At 46.1% G+C, this 24,784-nt stretch overlaps 1 protein-coding gene across 6 annotated transcripts in view; it reads left to right on the top strand.

Annotated features, from left to right (window-relative positions):
* LOC115099048 (very long-chain specific acyl-CoA dehydrogenase, mitochondrial-like) overlaps positions 1 to 14,433 on the top strand; it is a 490,244-nt gene extending 475,811 nt beyond the window's left edge. For all 6 annotated transcript variants that reach the window (XM_029616323.1, XM_029616322.1, XM_029616317.1 and 3 more), the window contains one exon: positions 14,120 to 14,433. In XM_029616323.1, coding sequence (XP_029472183.1) covers positions 14,120 to 14,257 — 138 coding nt within the window. In that variant the 3' untranslated portion in view covers positions 14,258 to 14,433. The remainder of the gene's footprint in view (positions 1 to 14,119) is intronic.
* The last annotated feature ends 10,351 nt before the right edge of the window (positions 14,434 to 24,784 follow it).

The following is a 24,784-nucleotide window of genomic DNA, read 5'->3' as shown; positions in this document are numbered from 1 at the left end:
CAATTGCCAATACAAATAACAGAGGGGAAAGCGGACACCCTTAACGCACCCCACATTGTAAAGGGAATGAGGCCATCAAGCCCCCGTTAATAAGAAGTCAAGAACTGGTGTTTTGGTATAAGAACTGTAACCATGAAACAAAGTCCCCTGTGATCCCATATTGTTGAAGGACCCAAAACATATAGCCCCAGGATAGGGAGTCAAAAGCCTTTTCAGCATCTAGACTAAGGACTAGGGCCTCCTCCTGTGAATAATAACTAAGGGCTGCAATGAGACGTCTCACATTTTGGACCCCTTGCCACCGCTGGACAAAGCCAATCTGATCTGAGTGTATCAAAGTATGAAGGACATTACTAAGCCGGGCTGCTAGGACCGCCGCAAGGATTTGATGTCAACATTAATGAGGGAAATGGGTCTGTAAGACCCCACATCCTTTGGATCCCTCCCCTTCTTTGGTAGAAGAATAATTGTTGAACAATTTTCTTCCGGTGGGAGGTATGGGCTCTGAAGCAAAGAATTATAGTAAGATACTAGACTCGGCAACACAGGAAACTTTAAAGCTTTATAAAACTCATTGCTAAATCCATCAGGACAAGCCGCCTTTCCTTTTTTAAGTTTCTGTATAATGGCAAAGAGTTCAGAGTCCACAATGCGTGCGTTCAGCGCCTGGAGCTGATCACCAAGCGGTGGAGGCCAAACAAAGTTTTGAAAAAACTCCGCCAACATGGGCGAAGTGTGTGGTTTGGAAGCATACAGTGTTTTATAATAGGCTACGAAGCTAGCTTCAATGTCTTTTTTTTTTTTTTGTGTAAACAATTTTTATTAACTTTCACATAACAAAATACAATCACTGCGGAGAGCAGGACACTTGGCCCTCCCACAGCTTTGCATATAACAATGCTCACGTCAAACATATGTGGTAACAACGACCAATCCCCACACCTCCCTCCCTCCCTCCCTCCCTCTCAGGATCCGCCACGTAAGTACTGTAAATAAGTCCAGGTGTCTCATAATCAGTCATTGAGGACAAGGCTACGAGCTTTCGGAGTAAGCGCTTGCACATAAGGTTGCCACACCTTGAGAAAGCGCTGTCTGCATCGTGGAGACGCCCGCGAAGCCATGCATTCCATAGTCATCATCTGGTGCCAGCTGCTTCTCCAAGTCCAGTATGATGGCGCCACCTGTTCCCTCCAGACGGACAAAATCATTTTCAGCCCCACCAGACAAGCCTTTCAAAGAAGCAGTCGAGTGCCAGGATCACGAATTCTGATAGGGGACACACAGCCAAATAGAACCCAGTGCGGGGTGACTGGAAAGGCAATATCTATCAAATCAGCCACATAGGCCATTACCTTGCGCCAGAATCGCTGCACAGGCGGGCAGGTCCAGAACGCATGTGAGAGCGTCCCCACTGCACATCCACATTTAATGCAGGCCGCTGACGTCGCAATTCGAGCTTGCTTCGCCGCCTGTTGAGATATATAGGCCCTACTGAGAAACTTATACCTAAGTTCTCGATAAGTCATATTATTCGTGATCCCGGCTATTCTCGTAAAACTCGAGCGTAGTATGGCCTGAGTAATTACAAAGTCTCCATCCTTATTCCATCTAGCTTCTAAAATAGCACACATATCTACATTTGGCTTGGAACACAATCGTTTGTAATACAATGACATGGAAGGGGTTTTGACGGCCTCAAAGCTAAAAATCTGATCTAAAACGTGGTAGTTGGAAGAGTTCTTATCGTCTGCTGGGAGCGCCTTTATGTAATGACTTAACTGTAAGTAAGGATAGGTGTGCGTTACCCCAACTCCATAGGTATTCATAAACTCAGAGAACGGAACGGGCTTCCCTTCTGTTGTCAGCATATGGCCCAAGTGTGTGATACCCAATTCCTCCCAAGTCCTAAAGTAAGCTGAGTGAGATCCCGGACTAAACTCCAAATTACCTTTAATCGGCATGAAATAAGCACACCGTGTCTGTATCTTCAACTGAGCGGTCAGGCGCTTCCAGGACTGACGCAGTGGCTTCACCAGCATTGTGTGTAAAAGAAAAGAAGGAAGGCGCGAAGAGTCAGCTTGTATAGTATAACTCGGAGCCACTGGCGCCATGACCGCTTTATCCGCAGTTAGAGAAGTATAGATCTGCCTATCCGTCAGCCAGTCCCGCATCACCCGTAAATTGCATGCCAAATTATACTTAGCCATATCCGGTACCCCCAGGCCTCCTCTGCCCCACCTTGCTTTCAGCCATGAAAATGGGACACGCGACCTCCCGCCTTTCCAAATAAACCGTCGCAAGGCACCTTCTAATTTAGTGACATCCGCTCGACTCATTAATACCGGCACATTCTGAAACATATAGAGCCATTTCGGCAGCACATTCATTTTAAATAAATTTACACGGCCGTTAGCCGAAAGCGGTAACGCCCTCCACGTCTCTAACGTATCTATGGTCTGCCTTAGCAACCGTGTAATATTTACCTGGTACACATGTTCGGGATTAGCTGGCAGGCGCACTCCCAAATAGCAGAGACAATCTGCTGCCCACTGCAAGGGAAACGTCCCCAACCAAGCGCTCTGTAACGTGGAGGGGTAAGCTAGGGCAACAGACTTGGATGCATTCAATTTAAAGCCTGAAAAGGCACCAAAGTCCCCGACTAACCGCAGGAATCGGGGCAGTGACCTCTGAGGGTCCGTGAGAAAGATCAATAAATCATCTGCAAAGGCTGCAGTTTTAAAAATACTGGCTCCAAATCTGACTCCCCGGATTTCTCGCGTATCTTGTATTGCGAGTATCAAGGGCTCTAACTGCAAAATAAATAAAAGTGGGGACAATGGACACCCTTGCCTCGTACCCCGAGCCACTGGGAATGATTCAGATTGGGCTCCGTTAGCCAAAATAACGGCTCTGGGCTCATGATATAACAGCTGGATGGCTTGTATAAAAAGACCAGTAAACCCCATTCGTCCCAATATATCAAAAAGATAGGGCCACTCTACCCTATCAAACGCTTTTTCGGTGTCGCAGCTGACCACTAAGTGGGGGATGTCCAGCTGACGTCCTATGGTCATAGCTGTCAACACTTTCCTGATGTTTGTCAACGCGTATCGCTGTCTTATAAAGCCCACCTGGTGTTCCCCCACTAAAAGTGGTATAATAGGAGCTAGCCTATCCGCTAGTATTTTGGCCAACAATTTAATATCGGTGTTTAACAAGGAGATGGGGTGGTATGACTCAGGCAAACAAGAGTCCTTCCCCGGTTTTGGAATCAAGGTTATCAACGCTGTGTTCTCAAAGCTGGGGAAGGAGCCCTCAGTGATTAGGTTCGTGTAACCAGCGGCCAACGGGCCGGCTATTTGGTCAACAAGCACCTTGAAAAATTCAGACGTGTAACCGTCCGGGCCAGGCGCCTTAAAAGGTTTGGCCCCACCAATAGCCCGTCTAACCTCTTCCTCTGTGATGGAATGATTGAGACGCTCCCTCTGTTCCATACTAAGCTGTGGAATGGATAAAGTTGAACAAAATTTCTCACACAAATCCACAGAACCCCTCTCCGAGGCATACAAAGTAGTGTAGTACTCCCTGAATCTATGTAAAATAGCGGGAGTATCTCGCACCACTTCATTGCTAGTTAATCTCACAGCCGGTATATAGTGCCGCGGCCGTGACGTTTTAATCAAGTTGGCCAACATACGCCCTGTTTTATTTGTATACTGGTATAAACGAAATTGGTAATATTGGAGACTCTTTTTGCCTCTTTGATGAAGCAATGTATTTAAGGCTCCCTGCAGGGATCGATAGTGGTCTCGAGTTTGAGGGTTCTTAACATTAGCCAACGCCTCCCTAGCCCTCCGCAGCTGCGCAGTCAGCTTCAGAATCCTACTATTAAGGGCCTTTCGCCTATGTGTCACATAAGAAATAATCTCTCCTCGTAACACTGCTTTAGCAGTGTACCAGTATAGTGCCGGCTGTTCCACGTGCTGGCTATTATTAGTAGCATATTCGGTCCACTTTTGCTTAATGTACTCTTTAAAATGGGTACCTGCTTCAAGCCCGTAGGGAAAGCGCCACATCTTAGGTCCCAATTGCAGCCCCTGAAAACGAAAATCTACCCATATTGGGGCATGATCTGAAATTACAACGTTCTCTATGCCTGTTTCCACAATCAAAGGGAATGCATGCGTGCTCACCAGGAAATAGTCAATTCGGGATGTCGAGGCGTGTGCCCGCGAGACGTGTGTAAAGTCACGCTCCATAGGGTGCAGCACCCGCCACGCATCCAGCATCTGTAGGGAGTCTTCTAACATTTTGGGGCCCTTACCCGAGCCCTGATCCCGGGGACGAGGAGGATGGGCATCCAACTCACAGTCTAGGACCGTGTTAAAGTCCCCACCTATAATAATGGTATCCGTAAGATAAGGGATCAATTTTGTATACAGTCCCTTAAAATATCCCGAACTATTAACATTGGGTGCGTATATATTACAGAATATGATGCGCCGACCGTAGAGCTCGGTCACCAAAAGGATGTATCTACCGTGCGGGTCCGCAATTTCCTTGTTAATTTTTAACGGTAAGCTCTTATGAATCAGTATGGCCACTCCTGCAGACTTCGAGGTGGCTGAGGCGTAACGAACTTCACCCACCCAGTCGCGTTTGAGTTTGGAGTGCTCGACGTCTGTCAGGTGTGTTTCTTGGAGATAAGCTACCTGTGCCTTGTGTTTCTTCAGCAACGCTAGAACTTTGGTACGCTTGATTGGGGAATGCAGCCCACATACATTCCACGACACCGTACGGGTCACATTACTCATCATGGAATTTTTTTTTTTTTTGGGTGAAATAACCGCACAGTCATGTAGAAATCCCCATGAGAGCTCTCCCAGCCAAAGCTCCCATCTGGTTGAACTGCCCTCCAGTGTAGAACACATTGTTTTGAGTGGAAACACCCCCAATTCCTTGATCCTGAGAAGTACCAAAAATATCCCCTTCCCCACCCGCTCTACCCTCTCCCACCCTTCCCCTCCCCCCTGCCTGCTTCCCCCTTTTCCATCACACCTATCCCAAGCCCAATCCATGACCCCCTGAAGAGCTTTCTGTAGCCCCTCTTCCTCAGATATTCCCCCATCCATCTTCTCAAATTACCACTAATCACTTCCCCCAGGGAAGTGCCGAGATCACGCCATGACATGTCCGGGCGTCCCCCCCCTTATCTGGCTTGACCCACATGGTACATCTGCCCACAACAAGTAAACAACATTATAACCTGTAATTTATATTGAGCTGCTCCCCCAGCATGTGAAAATTCAGAGCACCTCTCCGACAGAGAGAAAGTAAACAACAAAGAAAAACAAGAAAAAAAGAACCATCGCGGGGGTATGGAACCCCAATTGTAAGTGATTCCAGTCTGCTCCACATAACCGCAGGGAAAAGTAAAATGTTTAGAACTGATCAAAGCACCGCTGTCAACATCCATGAGCAGGAGTCCTAAAAAATTGCCAAAAAAAAACCCCCGACGGGATCCTCCAGGGGTGCCGCGCTTGTCAGTCCTGCATATGATATCCGAGACAAATGTCTTCGCTTGCACCCCATAAGCACAAGATGAGTGCTTAATCGTGCAACTAGCACACTCCAGACCCTTAAGGTCTATGCGATTTGGTCCGCGAAGTCCTACTGAGTAAGAGCAGTCCCAAAAAAATATAAACAACAGAGCCAAGTAGGCTCCAGCACCCCCATAACCTGAGGTCCATGCGCCGATCGCCGCCAGCACACTCCTAGCCCCCGTGCCTTGCATTTGTTCCACCGCTGCAAGAAGAAAGAAAAAAAATGAAAAATGGGAGAAAAAAACCTGGTGCACCGTCCAAGTTCGGCTGCTCACTTATCCAGGGTCTCAATGTAATTTTTTGCTCGCTCTGCCGAATCAAAAATGTGATGCTTCCCTGCATGCCATATTTTTAAGCGCGCCGGATACATAAGGGCAAATTTGATCCCACGATTGTGGAGCACGGAGCACAAGCTGGAAAAGCCCCTCCTGGCCTCTGAAACGGTCGCGGAATAATCTTGAAAAATTCGAATTTGCTGATTATTGTATTCCAGGGACGCTTGTGCCCGTGATGCCCGCCAGATTTCTGCCTTGTGCGCCGAATTAAGAATTTTAGCGATTACAAGCCGGGGCCTGCCCTCAGGCGCGCCCTTGGTGCCAAGCCGATGGGCCCTCTCCACTACCAATTTCCCTTCAAGCTGAGGTAATTTAAGCGCCTGTGGGAGCCACGATTCCAGGGTCGTGCACAAGGTGTGTTCTTCTATCGTCTCAGGAAAACCTAGAAAACGAAGGTTATCCCTCCTTGCCCGGTTTTCCAAGTCATCCACCTTGGCCTGTAGCGCGCTCAGGGATTTCGAGTGGTCCGCCATCTTAGCTGTGGCTCCCACCCCCGCATCTTCTAGGTCAGAGATCCGCATCTCCATGGCACTAATTCTTGGCGGCAGGGCAGCGATAGACTCCCTAACCTCCCCCAGCTGTTCCGTCAGGGCTCCCCACTTCTCATCTAAGGCTTCCCGTATCGCCTCCTTAATATCGGCAAGGGTAAGCGGCATCACGGGGGAGAGGGACTCACCCTCCGGCGCAGTCGCCATCTTGAGGCCCAAGCGCGGTGTTTTCTCCTTCTCCCTACGGCTTGATTTTATGCTCATCGAGAGCTGCTTGGCACTTCTGACCACCACCGGGGACATACGCCCGGGTTTCCTGCCGGGCTTTCCACTAACAGCTGCTGGTCGTTAGCCGGGATGGCGCGCGATTGGGGAGAGAGGCCCAGAGCTGGAAGGAAACACGTCCTACCAGCTACCACATCACTTGATCTCCTCAATGTCTTTTTGATGAGTGCAATAGGCTCCATTATTTCTCCTAACCCCCGTAATAAAGGATTTGGTCTTTCAGGGTCTAACTAAATTGGCAAGGAGTTTACCTGGGATATTCCCTTGTTTAAACAGCTTATATTTAAATTATCGTAAAGATTTGGAGTCCTTTTGATGCAGAGCATTATTTAGGGCTTGACGCACCTGATCTGCCTCCTGTTTATTCACTGCAGTGGAATCCCTTGCAAATTTGCCCTGCGCTTGTTTTAACTCTGCGGTGAGGCGCAATATTTCAGCATTCCTCTGCTTATTCCACGTGGCAACATAGGCTATAATTTTACCTCTCATTATCGCTTTTCCAGCTAGCCAGAGCGTTTGTGGGGCAATATTGGGCTTGTTATTAAATTGAATATATTCTTCCCAGCCATTTTTAAGGTACTATTGAAAGCATACATCAGAGTCCAAGTCGGGAAACATTCGCCAGGAAAAAGCCAAGGGAGGGGACTTACCCATGCGGAAAGTGACAGAAACAGGAGCATGATCAGAAATGGAAATAGGCCCTATGGTAGCATCAGTAACCCGAGGAAAAAAATTTTCAGGTATCAAAATATAGTCCAGCCGGGAGTGGTAGCCATGAGGGTGAGAAAAAAAAGTAAAATCTTGATCCCCTGGGTGCAGTAGTCTCCAAATATCTATTCAATTTAACTCATGACAAAGAATGTTGACGCCCAAGTGTAGGTCATTAACGCTCAAAGGCTTTGGGGGCTTACAGTCAACTTGCTTGTCCATAATAGTATTAAAATCGCCTCCCAAAATAAGGTCACAGTCAGGCAGTTTAGTTAAAATATCTACCAGGTTGACAAAATAATCATGGGAGTAGACATTTGGAGCATATGCGTTACAGAAAGCTATGTGCTGTTGGTAAAGTGTCCCCACCACCACCACATATCGACCCTCCACATCCTTCAAAACCCTATCCAGCTGAAATGGTACCTGCTTATGTATAAGTATCGCCACTCCTCTCTGTCGTGAAGAATAAGACGAGGAGTAACAACTGCCCACCCATTCCCTCTTCAGTTTATGATGTTCCACCTCTGTCAAGTGAGGCTCCTGTAGAAAGACCACCTGAGCTTTTAAGCGCTGGAATAAAGACAATAATTGTTTGCGTTTAATCGGAGAATGGATACCATCCACAATCATAGACGTTACCTTAATCGATACCATGTCAGCTGGCCAAGGGATCAAAGAATACAGATTGCCACAAGAAAAAATCAATTACAGTAGGCAGACCAAACACCCCCCCAGTCTGGGCGCTCCATTTCCCACCTCAGAACAGGATCCAGGAACAGAACAAGCAGAATTAAAAAGCATAGAGGCTCCTGGGCTTCCCCCTGTACCCGCCCCTCCCCCCATCATGCTGATCCTCACATACCCACACAAACTGCAGCCATACCCACACAGACCTCAAACATACTATACACATCCATACCCAGAACATCTTGCTCCATAAGAGGCACAAAGTACCCATCCTCCCCAACAGGATCATGGGCTTCCCTCTGCCCTCTCCCCCCCACCCCACCCCCCTCCAACGCCCTCCCTCATAACATAGTTCATTGGTTATGGTCTGAACAAACTAATTCAGCGGAAGGCTTAACCATCTCCCAGTCAGAACTAAAAAGAACAAGATAGGAACAAACGGTCCAATTGGAGACAGAGATAGCCCCCATATAGGAACCAAACCAGTCTTGCAACAAAGGGATTGAGGTGGTGAAGTGAATGCGGGCTCCTTGTTGAATTGAAGTTCAGCAGGCCTTTGCCATGCAAGTAACATATCTTGGCTCCAGCAAGAACATACAAAATTGATTCCCTCCTGGGTGTAGAAAACAGAGACAGCACCGTTAAAGAAAACTCGCAGCTTGGCTGAAAAAGATATCTGAAACATCTCACTTGCAACAACAAAAACAACGTAGAAATAAACGGTCCATGATGAAATGGGGAGTACCCCCTATATAATGGACCAGAGCCAGTCTTTTAGTGTAGATAGTGAGATGAAAATGGTGTCTCTACTGGATCCAAGTACAACAAGTCTTTGTCATTCAGGCAACATTTCCTGGCTCCAGCGAGGATATAAAGGAATTGGCTTCCTCCCTTTTACAGAAATAGTGAACAGCACCATTATGTTGGACTCGCAGCTTGGCAGGAAAAAAGAGCACAAATGGTATCCCCCTCTTGTGTAGCTCAGTACATGCAGGTAACAAGGCTTTACATTGTGTGGACACTGCTGCAGAGAAATCGTGGAACAGCAGGAGCCAATGCCCCTGATATTCCACCCCAGAGTGCTGCTGAAAGGCTCGCATGAGCTGGATTTTATGTGACCAGTTTAAAATTCTGGCCATCATGGGCCGTGGTTTGCTTGCAGCGTCTCTGGGTGGTCCCATCTGATGTACCCGTTCACAGCGCAAGCGGCCTGAAGTTAAAGTCAGACTCAAATGATTCGCTAGCCAAGTTTCAATAAGATCATACAATTCTTGGTCTGGGCCAGATTCGGGGAGTCCGATTACTTTGATTTTATTCCACCAGTGTCTATTCTCTTGATCATCTGGGCGGTCTAGTAAGAAGGTACTTGCCGCTGATAAAACTTGTACTTCCTGTACCACATTATGCAACCGGTCTTCCTGGGCAGACAATCTGTGCTCTGCTTCATCCTGCCTTTTAGCCTGCCCCTCTACAGCATGTTTAACCTCTTCCATAGAAGCTTGAAGAGAAGATTGAATTTTTTGAGAGTCTGGCCTCCAAGGCCTCAGCGACCCTGGCTGATATCTTTAGCAGGGCCTCATCTGAGACCTCTGCCACCAGAACTGCGAGATCCCCCACGGTCGCGGCCGCCATCTTGGCCACATTAGCCTGATGATTGTGAGAGACATGCGCCGATCTTTGTCTCATCCCGGGCCCCAGAACCCTCGTTTTTGCCGCAAATTGCTGCAAATCAATAGCCCCAGGTGTCCTCTTGATCTTCAGCACAAAAAAAAAAAGGCAGAGGAAAAGTATGCGCGAGGATGGTGGCCAATGCAAACGGAAGGAACCCGGAAGTAACTCACTTTTGGTATGGAGGAAGTCTCGCCACTTTCCTGCTCATAGCCGGTCAATACCCCCCCCCCGTTTTTGCCTCAAACTTTGGCGATTCAGTAGCCCTCAAAGCCCCAGATAAAAAGAAATATATAAAAAAAAAATTTTTAAGAGGGATGAAGGCCGATAGTGGGGGAGAGGGCCCGGAGCTCTTAACTATCCAGCCGCCTCTGGTGACGTCATCCTGGAAGTCTTTTTATTTTATTCTAAAATATTCTTCTGAATAATCATGTCGTATTTTACTTGACTTGTGTTGCGAAATCCAATTGTAAAGGAGCAGTTTCTGGTAAGTATAATTTTTCTCTTGAATCCAACCAAAGACGTGTTTTTTGGGGGATTATCTTTTCAGAAAAACTGCCTACTTGCAACGCTATGCAATTCAATGTATTTGTCTTATTCCGGACTCCTTGCAATCTGGTGACAACCAGTATTCTTACCAATAAGCCCAATATATCTTGTTGCTTGCAATGGGAAAACCTCATATGTACTCTGACAATAAATGTCCCAACATGAATAACAGCAAAGACACAATTTGTAGTAAATTTTCTAGTTTTTGTTATTTGTTTACCCAGACTGTGCAATTCAGTCCTTGTTGGTTATTGTCTGAATATAAATCCTCTTTTCTCCATGCCTCCTGCCGTTGAAGCAGTGAGCCGCGCTGGATATGCTTTCCAAGTGAAGTAACAGGCTTAATTGGTTCAGGGTAGTAACTGCTGCAACAAGCAAGCTACTCCCTCACTTATTTGTTTACCCAGACTGTGCAATTCAGTCCTTGTTGGTTGTTGTCTGAATGTAAATCTTCTTATCTTCATTCCCCATGTTGTTGAAGCAGAGATAACGTTGAAGCAGAGATTTACGCTGGATATGCATTGAAAGTGAAGTATCAGGCTTAATTGGTTTGGGGAAGTAACCGCTGCAACAAGTAAGCTACTCCCACGCTTATTTGTTTACCCAGACTGTGCTACCTTGTTGGTTGTTGCCTGAATGCCAATCCTCTTTTCCACATTTCCTCTTGCCGTTGAAGCATAGAGCAATGTTAGAGTCACATTAACCGTGTGAACGTTTATTGAATAAGGGTATTAATCACCAGGTAGTAGCCGTCATTCCCGCAAGCCACCCCCATACCTCTTCTCTTCATTTTCATCCTCCAGGCTTTATGGATCCACAGTGTTGATCCCACGCCCCTTTGAAATCCTTCACAGTTTTGGTCTTCACCACTTCTTCCGGAAGGGCGTTCCAGGCATCCACCACCCTCTCCGTGAAGAAATACTTCCTGACATTGGTTCTGAGTCTTCCTCCCTGGAGTTTTAAATCGTGACCCCTGGTTCTGCTGATTTTTTTCCAACGGAAAAGGTTTGTCATTGACTTTGGATCATTAAAATCTTTCAAGTGTCTGAACATCTATATCATATCACCCCTGCTCCTCCTTTCCTCCAGGGTATACATATTTAGATTCTTCAATCTCTCCTCATAAGTCATTCGATGAAGACCATCCACCTTTTTGGTCACCCTTCTCTGGACCGCCTCCATCCTGTCTCTGTCCCTTCAGAGATATGGTTTCCAGAACTGAGCACAGTACTCCAGGTGAGGCCTCACCAAGAACTTGTACAAGGGGATAAACACTTCCCTTTTCTTACTCAATATTCCTCTCTCTATGCAGCCCAGCATTCTTCTGGCTTTAGCTATCACCTTGTCACATTGTTTCGCCGACTTCAGATCCTTAGATCACCCCAAGGTCTATCTCCTGCTCCGTGCACATCAGCCCTTCACCCCCCATCGAATACATTTCTTTTGGATTTCCGGACCCCATATGCATGACTCTGCACTTCTTGGCATTGAATCTCAGCTGCCATAACTTTGACCAGTCTTCCAACTTCCTTAAATCCCATCTCATTCTCTCCACGCCTTCCGGCGTGTCCACTCTGTTGCAGATCTTAGTATCATCTGCAGATAGACAAACCTTACCTTCTATCCCTTCCGCGATGTCGCTTACAAAGATATTGAACAGGACTGGTCCCAAACACCGATCCTTGTGGTACTCCTCTCATCACCACTCTCTCTTTAGAGTAAGTTCCATTTACCAATCCACATTGTCTTCTGTCCTTCAACCAGTTTGCTATCCAGGCCACCACCTTGGCACTAACACTCAAGCTTTTCATTTTATTCACAAGCCTCCTGTGCTCTCCTAGATTATCAGGGACCATATCAAAAGCTTTGCTAAAATCCAAGTAGATGACATCGAGCGCTCTTCCTCGATCCAATTCCTTAGTCACCCAATCAAAAAAGCCGATCAGATTTGTCTGACAGGACCTTCCCTTGGTGAAACCATGTGCCTCTGGTCCATCAGTTCTGCTGCTTGTAGAAAGTTTACTATTCTTTCCTTCAGCAGCAACTCCAATACATTTCCTACCACCGAGGTGAGGCTAACTGGCCTGTAGTTTCCAGCCTCCTCTCTGCTCCCACTCTTGTGAACCAGGACCACCGTCGCTCTTCTCCAACCACTTGGCACCACTCCTGTTTCCAGGGATCTATTGAACAGGTCACACAGCGGAGCCGACAGCACATCTCTGAGCTCCCTCAGTATCCTGGGATGAACCTCATCAGGCCCCATGGCTTTGTCCACCTTCAGTTTTCCTAGCTCTTCCCATACATTCTCTTCCGTAAATGGAGTTTCATCCATTCCACTCCCCTCCAGTTTCTTGTTAACTAGCGATGGCCCTTCTCCGGGGTCTTCTTTAGTGAACACCGAACTGAAGTATTCGTTTAATATTTCTGCCATTTCTTCATCTGTCTCCTCCCATTGATCCTTTTCACCTTTCAATTTCAGTATACCACTTTGGGCTTTTCTCCTTTCACTGATGTATCTGAAAGATGTTTTGTCACCTCGCTTTACCTCTTTGGCAATCCTTTCTTCCACTTGACTAGAGCCTAGGTTGGAGAGGTGACTTGAAAATATAAATAAATAAATATGAGGATCTCTCCTATTTCTAAGAAATCTTTCATCTTTTTTTCTGAAATGAGTCTCTCATACCATGAAGATATCAGCTTTCAGCATGTACAAGCCTTTACATTTTAACACAGAACAATATAACTGAAAAACAGGAGCAAACAAGTAATAAGGTCAAAATATAATACACAGAACTAAATGCATTTTTGCCACACCCTTGGATTAAATGACCCTTTTATTAATAGTGTTTAGTTTCTTCCTAACAGGATCTCACTTATTCAATTTCATTTTTTCTGCTAGGCTTTTGTTCTTTATTTTATAGCTTCTTAGTCTGGATGAACACTTGTTAGTGTTTCTCACACTAATATTAACCCTGAGACTTCTCATATATCCACTAGTCCTGTGGTCTCATTCTATATTTTATTCTCTCACACCTGCTCCAGAATCCTTCCTTTCTGTATCCTCCTTCTTGTAGAATATTTGTTTCAATATATATGTTTTCAGTTTGGAGTCTTAGATGCAAAAGTTAGCTCTAATTTTATTTCAGATTCCAAGTGTATGCCTTTAGTATCCCTCTGTTCTCTTGCCCAGTTGTGCTGAATTAAATTTAAAAGTTCAATACAAAATACTTTTTAGAAGAATGACATGGTTATAACATAAATGCACAAAAGACAAGAAATTCCAAGTTACAGATACCTCAGCAACCTTAAGTTAGCACTCTTTTGTGCTATTATTACATCACTAGTGGTATCAGAAATTATTTTTACAACATCCTGTGCAAATTATTTGAAATATAGTGCACCCGTGCACCTGTTTAAAAGTTACTGTCTAATTCTGTTTAAGATTAAGTATGATAAATTATATATGAACAGTAAAGAGACCTGCCAAGTGCTATTTCTTTGTAACTTATCTGGTAATTCACATGCTGGGGAATTTTTACAATTCACAAAGAAAGCTCATTACTAGCGCTATTATTTAATAAAAGCTGTGCTGGAAGGGTAAATGCTTTTATCACCCTCTACTGTATGTTTCAAGACCAAATGAAGGCTTAATTATATAACAGCATGTAGTAGTGTGGGTATAATCTAGGGTTCTCTGTGGATGAATGCATAACACATTTGTGTGGCTTTCAAGTTGTAATTTGTGAGCACTGTAATTTAACAGTTATTATTTGTCATAACTTTTCTGATTTAGGCAGCTGAGCGTGTGGGTGAGAATCTCGCTGCACTGAATTCTACATCTCACAAGCAAATGTTCAACAACATGAAAGTGATATCTGAAACTGTTGTGGAGAACAATGGAGTTGTATCTTCCCATCCTTTAGGATTCTGAACCTAAACTTAGCTTTGATTTTACATAGGAAATTCAGATGGATTATTATGAGTTTTACAGTGCGAATAAATGCTCTAATATTTTGCTGCATAAAAAAAGTTAATGTAATAACAAAATCCCTATTTATGGTACTTCTTTAAACAGATGTATGCTGAATAAAAATGTTATTACCAGCAGGTCTAAGCTTTCTAGTATCCTTTTGAGGTTTGTTCAGAACCAATAAAAAAGCAGACCTAGAGAAGGCAGCCATTTACATGTGCAAATGTCTACTTACACGGATAAAATGGCTATTTGAAAATTGTGCACATGCTATGCAGGTAAAAAAATGCATGTAATTCCACAATGTGCGTACCTTTCTCACAGGGCAAGCAGGATGGTAGTCCTCACATATGGGTGACATAACAGGATGGAGCCCAATCACGGAACACTTTTGTCAAAGTTTCTAGAACTTTGACTGGCCCCTACTGGGCATGCCCAGCATGGCACTAACCCTGCAGCCAGCAGGGGTCCCTCTTCAGTCTTCTTTTTTCCGCGCAGCAAGAGCCACGTGGTTAAGGAGCTCTGCCAGGATTCCTGACAGGAATTTTCCTCGCAGCATTATTAAAAGTTAAATTGCCACACAGGGGTCCCTCCATTAACTTTTTCAGTCCGCGGTACTCCGTTAAGTTTTTACCCGTTTTCCGTCGATTACCGTCGAGTTTCGCCCTCGCGGCCTACTGACCGTCGACCATACCACGGCACGATTTTTTTCTATGGCCATGGCGTCGGGGTTCCATCGGTGCCCAGATGTACTCGTACCATGTCCATTACAGACCCCCATAAAGTCTGTGTAATGTGTCTTGGACGAGAGCACGATGTCTTGACCTGCACCAAATGTGCCCTAATGACACCAAAAGGTCACAAGGCCAGAATGGAGAAGATGGGACTTCTCTTCCGTGCTCAAGCCCCAACTCCATCCATTGCATCGACGTCATCTGAACCGTCAACATCGTGCCAGCATCGACCATTGACCGGTGACCGTCCGGCATCGACAGCTTCTCGGCCTTCGACAACCTCTTCTCCCCCTCAGGACCGAGGGGATCGTAAGGAGAAACATCGCCATCGGCACCGAAAGTCTCGAACCATCAAGGGAGCGAAACCATCGACCTCGCCATCGTCCAAGCCGCCGTCAAAGAAACCCCATCCAGAAAAGGCACCGACCTTTTCGGCAACCAGGTCACCGAGGCAATCCTCACCCGACAGGGCATCGGGAGCCGCGACTCCACCTTTAACGGTGGTCCCTCTGGCTATGCCTCTGCCTCCTTCTTTTGTTCCAGAGCCAGGGCTGCTTGCTCCAGGTCTCCGAGAAAAACTGGACTGGATGGTTCAGGAGGCCATCAACAAGGCGATGCACCATCTCCAGGTTCCCATGGCACCAACATCAGTACCGATAGTGGAACCAACTACTGACCTGATTCCAGCAGCCTTGGCACCGCTGCTATCAAGGATGGAAGCGCTTATAGCCGCTTTTCCACCGATGGACCCCGGGTCACCGATGGCTCTAGTGCCCTCCCGCTTACTTTATCATCAGGAGGAGAAACACAGTTCCGCATTCCTCCATCGGGAGTTCTGCCTCAGCCATCAATATCGGTGCCGATATCTCGATCGGCGCCATCGAGCCATCCACTGATGCCCTCGATCCCTGCTCCAGGGCCTTCATTGCCTTCATTGGTGCCTCCGGTTATTCCTCCGATGCCTTCAGAGCCTAGACCAGGACCTTCAGGTATCCAGCTACCCCGTCTCTCTCTAGTTCCTAGAGGGACAGGTGCTGATCCTTATGATACCTGGACTGATGATTCCTCACCAGACACTGATGATTTGCCATCACCTCCTTCACCCACTGAGAGTAGAAAGCGTTCTCCTCCAGAGGACCTTTCTTTCATAAATTTTGTGAAGGAAATGTCTGAATTGGTCCCCTTCCAATTACTAACGGAACAGGACGACAGACATCAAATGATGGAGTTGCTTCAATTCCTGGATGCGCCCAAAGGAAATCACCTCCATCCCTATACACCAAGTTCTTCTAGACCTCCTCAAGAAGAACTGGGAACATCCTGGCTCCATTGTACCAGTCCACAGAAAAACTGACTCTACCTATTTGGTGCAGTCAGCTCCAGGCTTTCAGAAGCCTCAGTTGGATCACCAATCTGTGGTGGTTGAAACTGCACAAAAGAGAGCAAAAAGGTCGAAACCTCACACTTCTTTTCCCCCTGGGAAGGAACAGAAGTTTTTGGATGCCATTGGTCGCCGAGTCTTCCAGGATCAATGTTGATCCTCCAAATTTCCACTTACCAACTCTATATGACCCAATATAATAGGGTCATTTTTAAACAGATACAGGAGTTGACAGCCTCCATGCCTCAGTCACTTCCAGAACAACTCCACACCCTAATTAACAAGGGTTTGGAGGCAGGCAAACATGAGATCAGATCATGTTATGACATCTTTGACACTGCAACCAGAGTATCTGCAGCTGCTATTTCAGCGAGACGATGGGCTTGGCTCAAGTCTTCAGGCCTTCAACCGGAAGTCCAAGATAGGTTTTCGACCTCCCCTGCATAGGAGACAATCTCTTTGGCGAGCAGATTCAAAAAACAGTGGCTGAACTAAAGAACCATCATGAGACTCTCAGACAGCTCTCTCTGATACCTTCAGATTATCCTTCCAAACAGCCTTTCCGGAAGGACTCTAAAAGTCTTTCTACAGACCAAAGAAGTCCTACCCACCAGCAGCCAGATGCCGTTCTGTGAGACCATTCCTCAAATCACAGTCTCATCAGCCCCGAAAACAAAAGCCAAAGACAGCCCCCCAGCCGGGCCCTGCTTCTGGCTTTTGACTCTTGCATAGAAAGCAGCTGCCAGATTCCATTAACACACATACCAGTGGGAGGGCGGTTGTGCCATTTCAAAAACATGTGGCAATCAATCACCTCAGACCACTGGGTCCTAGCAATAATTGCTCAAGGCTATCATCTCAATTTTCTCTCCATCCCACCAGATTCCCCACCTCTAATGACGTGGAAAATATCCGACCATTCATTGCTCCTGGAGCAGGAGGTCTCCCTCCTACTCCAGTCCAGAGCAATAGAACCAGTACCATTCCCTCAGCAAGGCCTCGGGTTCTATTCCCGGTACTTTCTAATATCCAAAAGATTGGGAGGCATTCGTCCAATTCTGGATCTACAAGCCTTCAACAAGTACCTCCAGAGAGAAAAGTTCAAGATGGTAACCTTGGGCTCGCTTCTTCCTCTTCTACAAAGAGGAGGCTGGCTCTGCTCTCTTGACCTCCAGGACGTATACACTCATATTGTGATAACTCCATCTCATCGCAAATACCTGAGGTTTCTCATAGGCCCCAAGCACTATCAGTATCGCGTGCTTCCATTCGGCCTAGCATCTGCACCATGAGTCTTTACAAAATGCCTTGTCATGGTTGCCGCCTCCCTCAGGACTCAAGGTGTTCACGTCTACCCCTATCTGGACGATTGGTTAATCAGGGCTCCGACTCAGCAAGCCACTTTGTCATCCCTACATCTCACCTTAAACACTCTAATTTCACTTGGATTCTCCTATATGCATTCCCTCCACTTCCACTTCTCTCGAAGACTCTCATGAAGTTACGTCAGGACAAGGGAACCATGATCCTGATAGCAGCCCACTGGCCCCGCCAGGTATGGTTTCCACTACTTCAGGATCTCTCCATTTGCAGGCACATTCCTCTGGGAACAGACCCGCTTCTAATCACGCAAAACGAAGGGTGCCTTCGCCACCCCAATCTTCAAGCCCTCTCCCTGATGGCATGAATGTTGAAAGGTTAATCCTTCAGCCGCTTAATCTTTCTGAGACAGTCTTCCGTGTCTTGATTGCTTCACGGAAGCTTTCCACGAGAAAATCATATTCTTACAAATGGAACAGGTTCACATCATGGTGCTCTTCTCAGGCCCTTGATCCCTTTACCTGTCCAATCCCGCAGTTTCTAGACTACCTCTGGCATTTGTCAGAGTCAGGTCTTAAAACTTCCTCCATCAGAATGCATGTCAGTGCGGTGGCCGCCTTCCATAAAGGTGTTGGGGATGTTACCTTATCAGACAACCCCTTGTCACATGATTTCTGAAAGGCTTGCTTCACCTCAAGCCTCCACTGGGTCCTCCACCTGGTTTTGTGTCAGCTCATGAAACCACCATTTGAGCCTCTCCAATCCTGTGAACTTTGCTATCTCACTTGGAAAGTGATTTTCCTTTTGGCAATCACTTCAGCTCGCAGAGTTAGTGAACTACAGGCCCTAGTTACCTATCCGCCTTACACTAAACTTCTGCAGGACCGGGCAGTACTCCGCACTCACCCTAAATTTTTACCAAAGGTAGTTTCGGATATTCACCTCAATCAATCCATCAAACTACCTACCTTTTTTCCCAAGCTCCACTCCAATCCAGGAGACCAGGCTCTGCATACCCTTGACTGTAAACGGGCTCTAGCATTCTACCTAGACCGTACGGCTGCCCACAGAAAGAGTACTCAATTATTTATCTCTTTCCATCCTAACAAATTGGGGCAGCCAGTGTGTAAGCAGACTCTCTCCTCCTGGCTAGCGGATTTCATACCCTTTTGCTATCAGCAAGCGGGCATTCCACTTCAAGACCGTGTTAAAGCACACTCTGTGAGGGCCATGGTGACTTCAGTAGCACATCTACAATCGGTGCCGCTTCCTGACATTTGCAGGGCTGCCACTTGGAGTTCTCTCCATACTTTTACAGCCCACTATAGCTTAGACAAAGCCGGAAGACAAGATTCCATCTTCGGCCAGTCTGTCTTGCGTAACTTATTTACAACGTGACGTACCAACACCCTTCCGCCTGCCCGGTGGGGTTCAGGATGCCCTCTCCCAAATTCAACCCCAATTGTTGTGCCTGTTGCACATCTTGGGTGCATTTGGTGCATGTCCGGACATTCTCAGCTCAGTACTCATCCATATGTGAGGACTACCATCCTGCTTGTCCTATGAGAAAGCAAATGTTGCTTACCTGTAACAGGTGTTCTCACAGGACAGCAGGATGTTAGTTCTCACGAATCCCGCCTGCCACCCCGCGGTGTTGGGTTCGTTTTCTTATTTTATTTTTCGGCACTGCCTGTAGCTTTGTAACTAGACTGAAGAGGGACCCCTGCTGGCTGCAGGGTTAGTGCCATGATGGGCATGCCCAGTAGGTGCCAGTCAAAGTTCTAGAAACTTTGACAAAAGTGTTCCGTGATTGGGCTCCATCCTGTGATGTCACCCATTTGTGAGGACTAACATCCTGCTGTCCTGTGAGAACACTTGATACAGGTAAGTAACGTTTGCTTTACCTGCACTGTAATTGAGGCATCCCAAGGGCTAGGTTAGATTAGAAGAAAAAACGCACATAGTTCTGGATTTTCAAAATACCTGCAGAAAATACAGGTCCAAGACTCTATTGGTTCTTTTCCTTAGGCAGTTTTCAAAGTGAAAGTATGTGCAGGTAGATTGAAAATTACTTGAGAATCAGAAAGCTCCTTTTTCCATGGAAGATCTTTGTACCAAATGCTTTAAGGCGGTCATAGAGACATCTCTAGGCATATTTCTGAAGTCTGAAATTGTAAGGTATGCTGGGATCTAGTTTGTTTGAAGGCATCATGCAATGATTTTATTGATTATTATGGAAATCACAAAATTGTTGCCAAGAAGGAGAATTAGAACAGGACCTTGATATACTAATTTAATTAGTGAATTGTGTGCATACATTTTGGGGTTGAAGAAGACATTTTAATATTTAACACTAGGTTGAACTTTTGTTTGAAAGAGTCAGTATACAAGTGTAAGATAACATAGAAAACTGATTTGTTTCCTGGTTCATTTAGATAAAATTAATTCTAGCTTCTCTTAGTTTAACAATAACATCACAGGAAATGGCTAGAAGAAAACATTCACTTAATTCCAGTAATATCAATCAAGAAAGGGACATTATTCATACAAAACAAATAGTTTTGCTGAGGTGAAGAGCCCAACTCGTTCAGTGGTTCTCATCTAAAGAGCTGAGATGCAAAAGTTAGATACAGATTACTAAATTCTGTAAAAATAAAGAGCAAGAGGCATATTGCAGTGTGCTGATGCTTTTTTACGCTGATAATAGGCTTTCCTCTCTAAATATATCTACTAGCAGTCTTCATTAGTTTAAGATCTACAGTATTCACAATAAAAAAAAATCCCTTGGCCAAACATTTCTTAAAGATTGGAATAATTTGATTTTATGGGTCCCATAGCTTCCTAGAAGTTCTTTAGCAGGCTTTATACATAGAAATAGAGAATATGTCAACAGATAAGAGCAATAAGGTCCATTTAGTCTATCCGATTTTCTGCCTGTTGCAATGTCACACTTGATCTCTGACTTTTTTTCACAACTGTAAACCGATGCGATGTGTAAACGGTCATCGGTATAAAAGAAACTTTAAATAAATAAATAAATAAATAAATAAATAAATAAACTAAGGATCCTCCGTGCTTATCCCATGCTTTCTTGAATTCTGTTTCTGCCTCCAACACCTTTACCTAGGAAGTATTCCATGCATCCACCACCCTATCTATTAAGAAATATTTTCTAGTACTACTCCTAAATCTGCCCTCTTTTAATTTCATATTTCCTAGCATGTAGACAGATGGGCTCAGGACTAGTGGGTTATGCGCCCCTGCCAGCAGATGGAGATAGAGCAAGCTGACATCACAGTATATATATACTCCTGCAGTGACCTCAGCCTGCCAGTATCCTCCATCTCCAGCAGATGGTGGACGTACATCTCCCCATGGGGATTGCTTCAGATTTGGAATGAGAATTTTAGAAAAGAAATACAAAAAGGCCCACTTTCCTTCGGTGATACCTGATGGTCCCTCCCCCAGTTGAGAATTCCTGAGGTGATTTCCATGATCCCTCAGAGGTGTGGCTTGGTCCAGTAGCTGGTTTATGCTGGTGTGGACTTAGCAGGTGTAGGAAGCGAAGCGTGGCGGTAACAGCAAGTACCCTCTCCCCCTGCAGCTGGAAACCATCTCTCTACTCAGCCAGGTAAGGCTGAGCTCCAATAAATTTAAAAAAAAAAATCCAGGCAGAGACAGTGCAAAGGGTTTTGCATGACTTCCTCCAGTCTCCGTTCTCGGTGCACAGTCCCGACATTCATTACTGCTCCCATGGGAGTTAGGGGGACTGGGCAGCCTGGCGGATTGAGCAGCCCTGGTGGGCTAGGTCCTGCAGTTAGGCTTTTCCCCGCATGCCGTGTGGTAGGCCACGGCGGCGTTTTTGCGTGCTTCTGTGCATGCTCGAGTGCCCTGTATCAGAACGTTAGTGTGCGCAGTGCATCCGGCTCTGTGTAGGTCTTGTATGCTCCATTTTGGGCACATCTTTTGTGCACACATTTTTAAGTATATTGGCGGTGCACCCAGATTTTGGCGCACAGCTTGTACGTGTGCTTTGTACGGTGCTTGCACTTGGGAGCACCTAATTTTAATGCACATAAAATGTGTGCACTTGAACTTTTCAGCGCGAGCTGGCTGGACGCACATTCTCCATTGACTGTGCACTAATGGCACCAGTGAACAAGAAATCTAAGCACCTTTCTCTCTGTGTTGCCTGTCATATTTGAGCATTTCAGCTTGGAGAGACCTTTTACATGCTCAGGGTGAATTGTCTTCTTCTGATTTTTCTAAGCCTGGGTCCTCCCAGCCTGATGATGTTCTGGCTAAGGATTTGATGAAGGTACGCCAGACCTTGGAACTCCCTTGACTGGTTCCTTCACAGGAGATGGCAGCTCAGTGGGCCCCTTTCCAGTACCTTCTGGTTTTGGCCTGGATCCTTCTGCCTTTTCTTGGGTAGAGCTTTTTCAGGGATTGCAATTCTTTCTTCAGGCACAGTCCTCAGCCCCTCCCTCTTCCAGTCCTATGTTTAAGCACCAAAGTACGTCTCGGTTAACTGCAGGTATCCCATATGGGAACCTGGATGGCACTGATGATGAGAAAGATCTTGATTCCCTGGAAAATGGGGAAATTCCTCCGGGACTGGAACTATATTGGACCATGTTGCGGTTCTTTCATAGAGATGAATTGCCAGCTCTGATTTTCCAGACCTTGAAGAGGCTGGGTGTACCTGGAACAGATTCCGTGGCTGAGCCAAAGAAGAATCTTATTTTGGTTTCCTTGCGTAAAGCCTCTTGTTTTTCCCCTGTTATAGAAGCCAATCAAGAATGGATTGATTTTGAATGGGATGCTTCGGAAGCAAATTTCAAAGGGAGTCAGGCTTTGGAAGGTCTGTACCCCCTGGTGAGGGAGCATTTGTGTTTTCCAAAAGTGCATGAGCTTGTCTGTGCCGTCTCTAAGTAGATAACTAATCCCATGGAGGGAGGAGCAGCCTTGAAGGATGTGCATGATAGGAGGATTGAGGCCATCTTTAGGCTAGCCTTTGAAGCAGTGATGATGACATTGCAGATAGCTTCCTGTTGCACTCTAGTGGAGTGGAGGAGTAGCCTAGTGGTTAGAGCAGTGGGCTATGAACCAGGAGACCAGTGTTTGAGTCCTGCTGTCACTCCTTGCCTCAGATACAAACTTACATTGTAAGCCCTTTGGGGATAGGGAAATACCTCCAATACCTGAAAGTAATCCACTTTGAAGCACTGAAAAAAGCATGAAAAGTGGAATATAAATAAATAGTGGCTCACTCTTGTCTGTTTCTCTCTTAGGAGGTTGATGATTCTGGAGTGAATTCCAGAGCAGTTACAGAACCTACCACCACCTTTTTAGCTGATTTGGTCCAGACCTTGGCTAGAGGAATGGCTTCCATGGTAGCAGCCAGACATCAGCTTCCGTAGTAGCAGCCAGACATCAAATTGGTCAGCCAATGCAACCTCCAAGGCTAATCTTATGAAGATGCCTTTTAAAGGCTCACACTTGTTTGGGAGCGAGTTGGAGTTAGTGCAGTTAGTGTAGCTGGGTTCAAAAAAGGTTTGGATAAGTTCTTGGAGGAGAAGTCCATTAACTGCTATTAATCAAGTTTACTTAGGGAATAGCCACTGCTATTAATTGCATCAGTAGCATGGGAACTTCTTGGTGTTTGGGTAATTTCCAGGTTCTTGTGGCCTGGTTTGGCCTCTGTTGGAAACAGGATGCTGGGCTTGATGGACCCTTGGTCTGACCCAGCATGGCCATTTCTTATGTTCTTATGGAGAAACTGTCCAGCAAGTGGGGTGAATCTCTGGTTCCTCGGTTGCTGGAGGATAAGAAGCAGTTGCAGCGCCCCTTTGGTATGAGGAGTCATCTCCAGGGTTCCAAGCGATTTCGTGCCTATAAAGGGTAGACCTTTCAGAGGACTCGGCCTTTCGGTAGATCTCAGTCCTTTCATCCCAGACAGCCCAGGCGAGGAGAGGGCTCGGGTAGCGGATCCACCCGAGCCTCCCAATGAAGATTTTCTGACCCACCTCGGGAACAAGAGATAGGGGACACCGCTCTCTTTTATCAGAGGTGGGTCATGATCACATCAGATCAGTGGGTCTTGGAGGTGATATGAGAAGGATATGCGATGGAATTTCACAATGCTCCTTGGGACATGTTCATGGTGTCTCCTTGCCACTCCTCACAGAAGAAGTAGGCAATGGAATCTATGCTATTGAGGCTCCTCAATATAAAAGCTGAGGTCCTAGTGCCTCCGTCTCGAGAAGGCATGAGGCAATATTCCATTTGTTTTGTTGTGCCCAAGAAGGAGAGCTCCTTTTGTCCCTCCTGGATTTCAAGGGAGTCAAATTTCATTTGCAGGTGACCCATTTTCACATGGAAACCTTGCATTCAGTGATACTGGCTGTGAAGGCGGGGGAATTTCTGACAACCCTGGATCTGTCCGAGGCCTACTTTCATATTCCCATCCGTTTGGAGCACCAACGTTTTCTCCATTTTGTGGTGTTGGGATGCCATTATCAATTTTGAGCAGTGCCCTGTCTAGCCACCACTCCCAGAGCCTTTTCCAAGGTTATGGTGGTAGTAGGGGCAGAGTTAAGAAAAGATATAATACTGGAACACCAGTATTTGGATGACTGGATGATTTGAGCCAAGTCTCTGGAAGAGAGCCACCTAGTGACCGCAAGGTAATCTCCTTGTTGCAGGAGCTCGGTTGGGTGATGAATCTGGCCAAGAGTAGATTTCAGCCTTCTCAGTCATTGGAGTATCTGGGACTTTGGTTCGACATGAGACAGGACAAAGTTTTACTGCCAGACATTCGAATTCAGAAGTTGATGTCACAGGTGTGTCTTCTGGTGAACACTATACACCTGACCGGGTGGTCCTATCTACAGGTGTCTGGTTTAATGGCAGTGACCCTGGAAGTGGTATCGTGGGCGATGGCGCATATGCGGCCTCTTCAGCACTCCCTGCTGTCTTGTTGGAACCTGCAGCCTCAGGACTATTCAGTTTGGCTCCACTTGTCGATGGAAATCAGCTCTCACTTCCAGT

Source organism: Rhinatrema bivittatum, chromosome 9 (genome assembly GCF_901001135.1).
Source record: "Rhinatrema bivittatum chromosome 9, aRhiBiv1.1, whole genome shotgun sequence".
Classification (NCBI taxonomy): domain Eukaryota; kingdom Metazoa; phylum Chordata; class Amphibia; order Gymnophiona; family Rhinatrematidae; genus Rhinatrema; species Rhinatrema bivittatum.
This window is presented reverse-complemented; position numbering and strand designations above follow the sequence as displayed.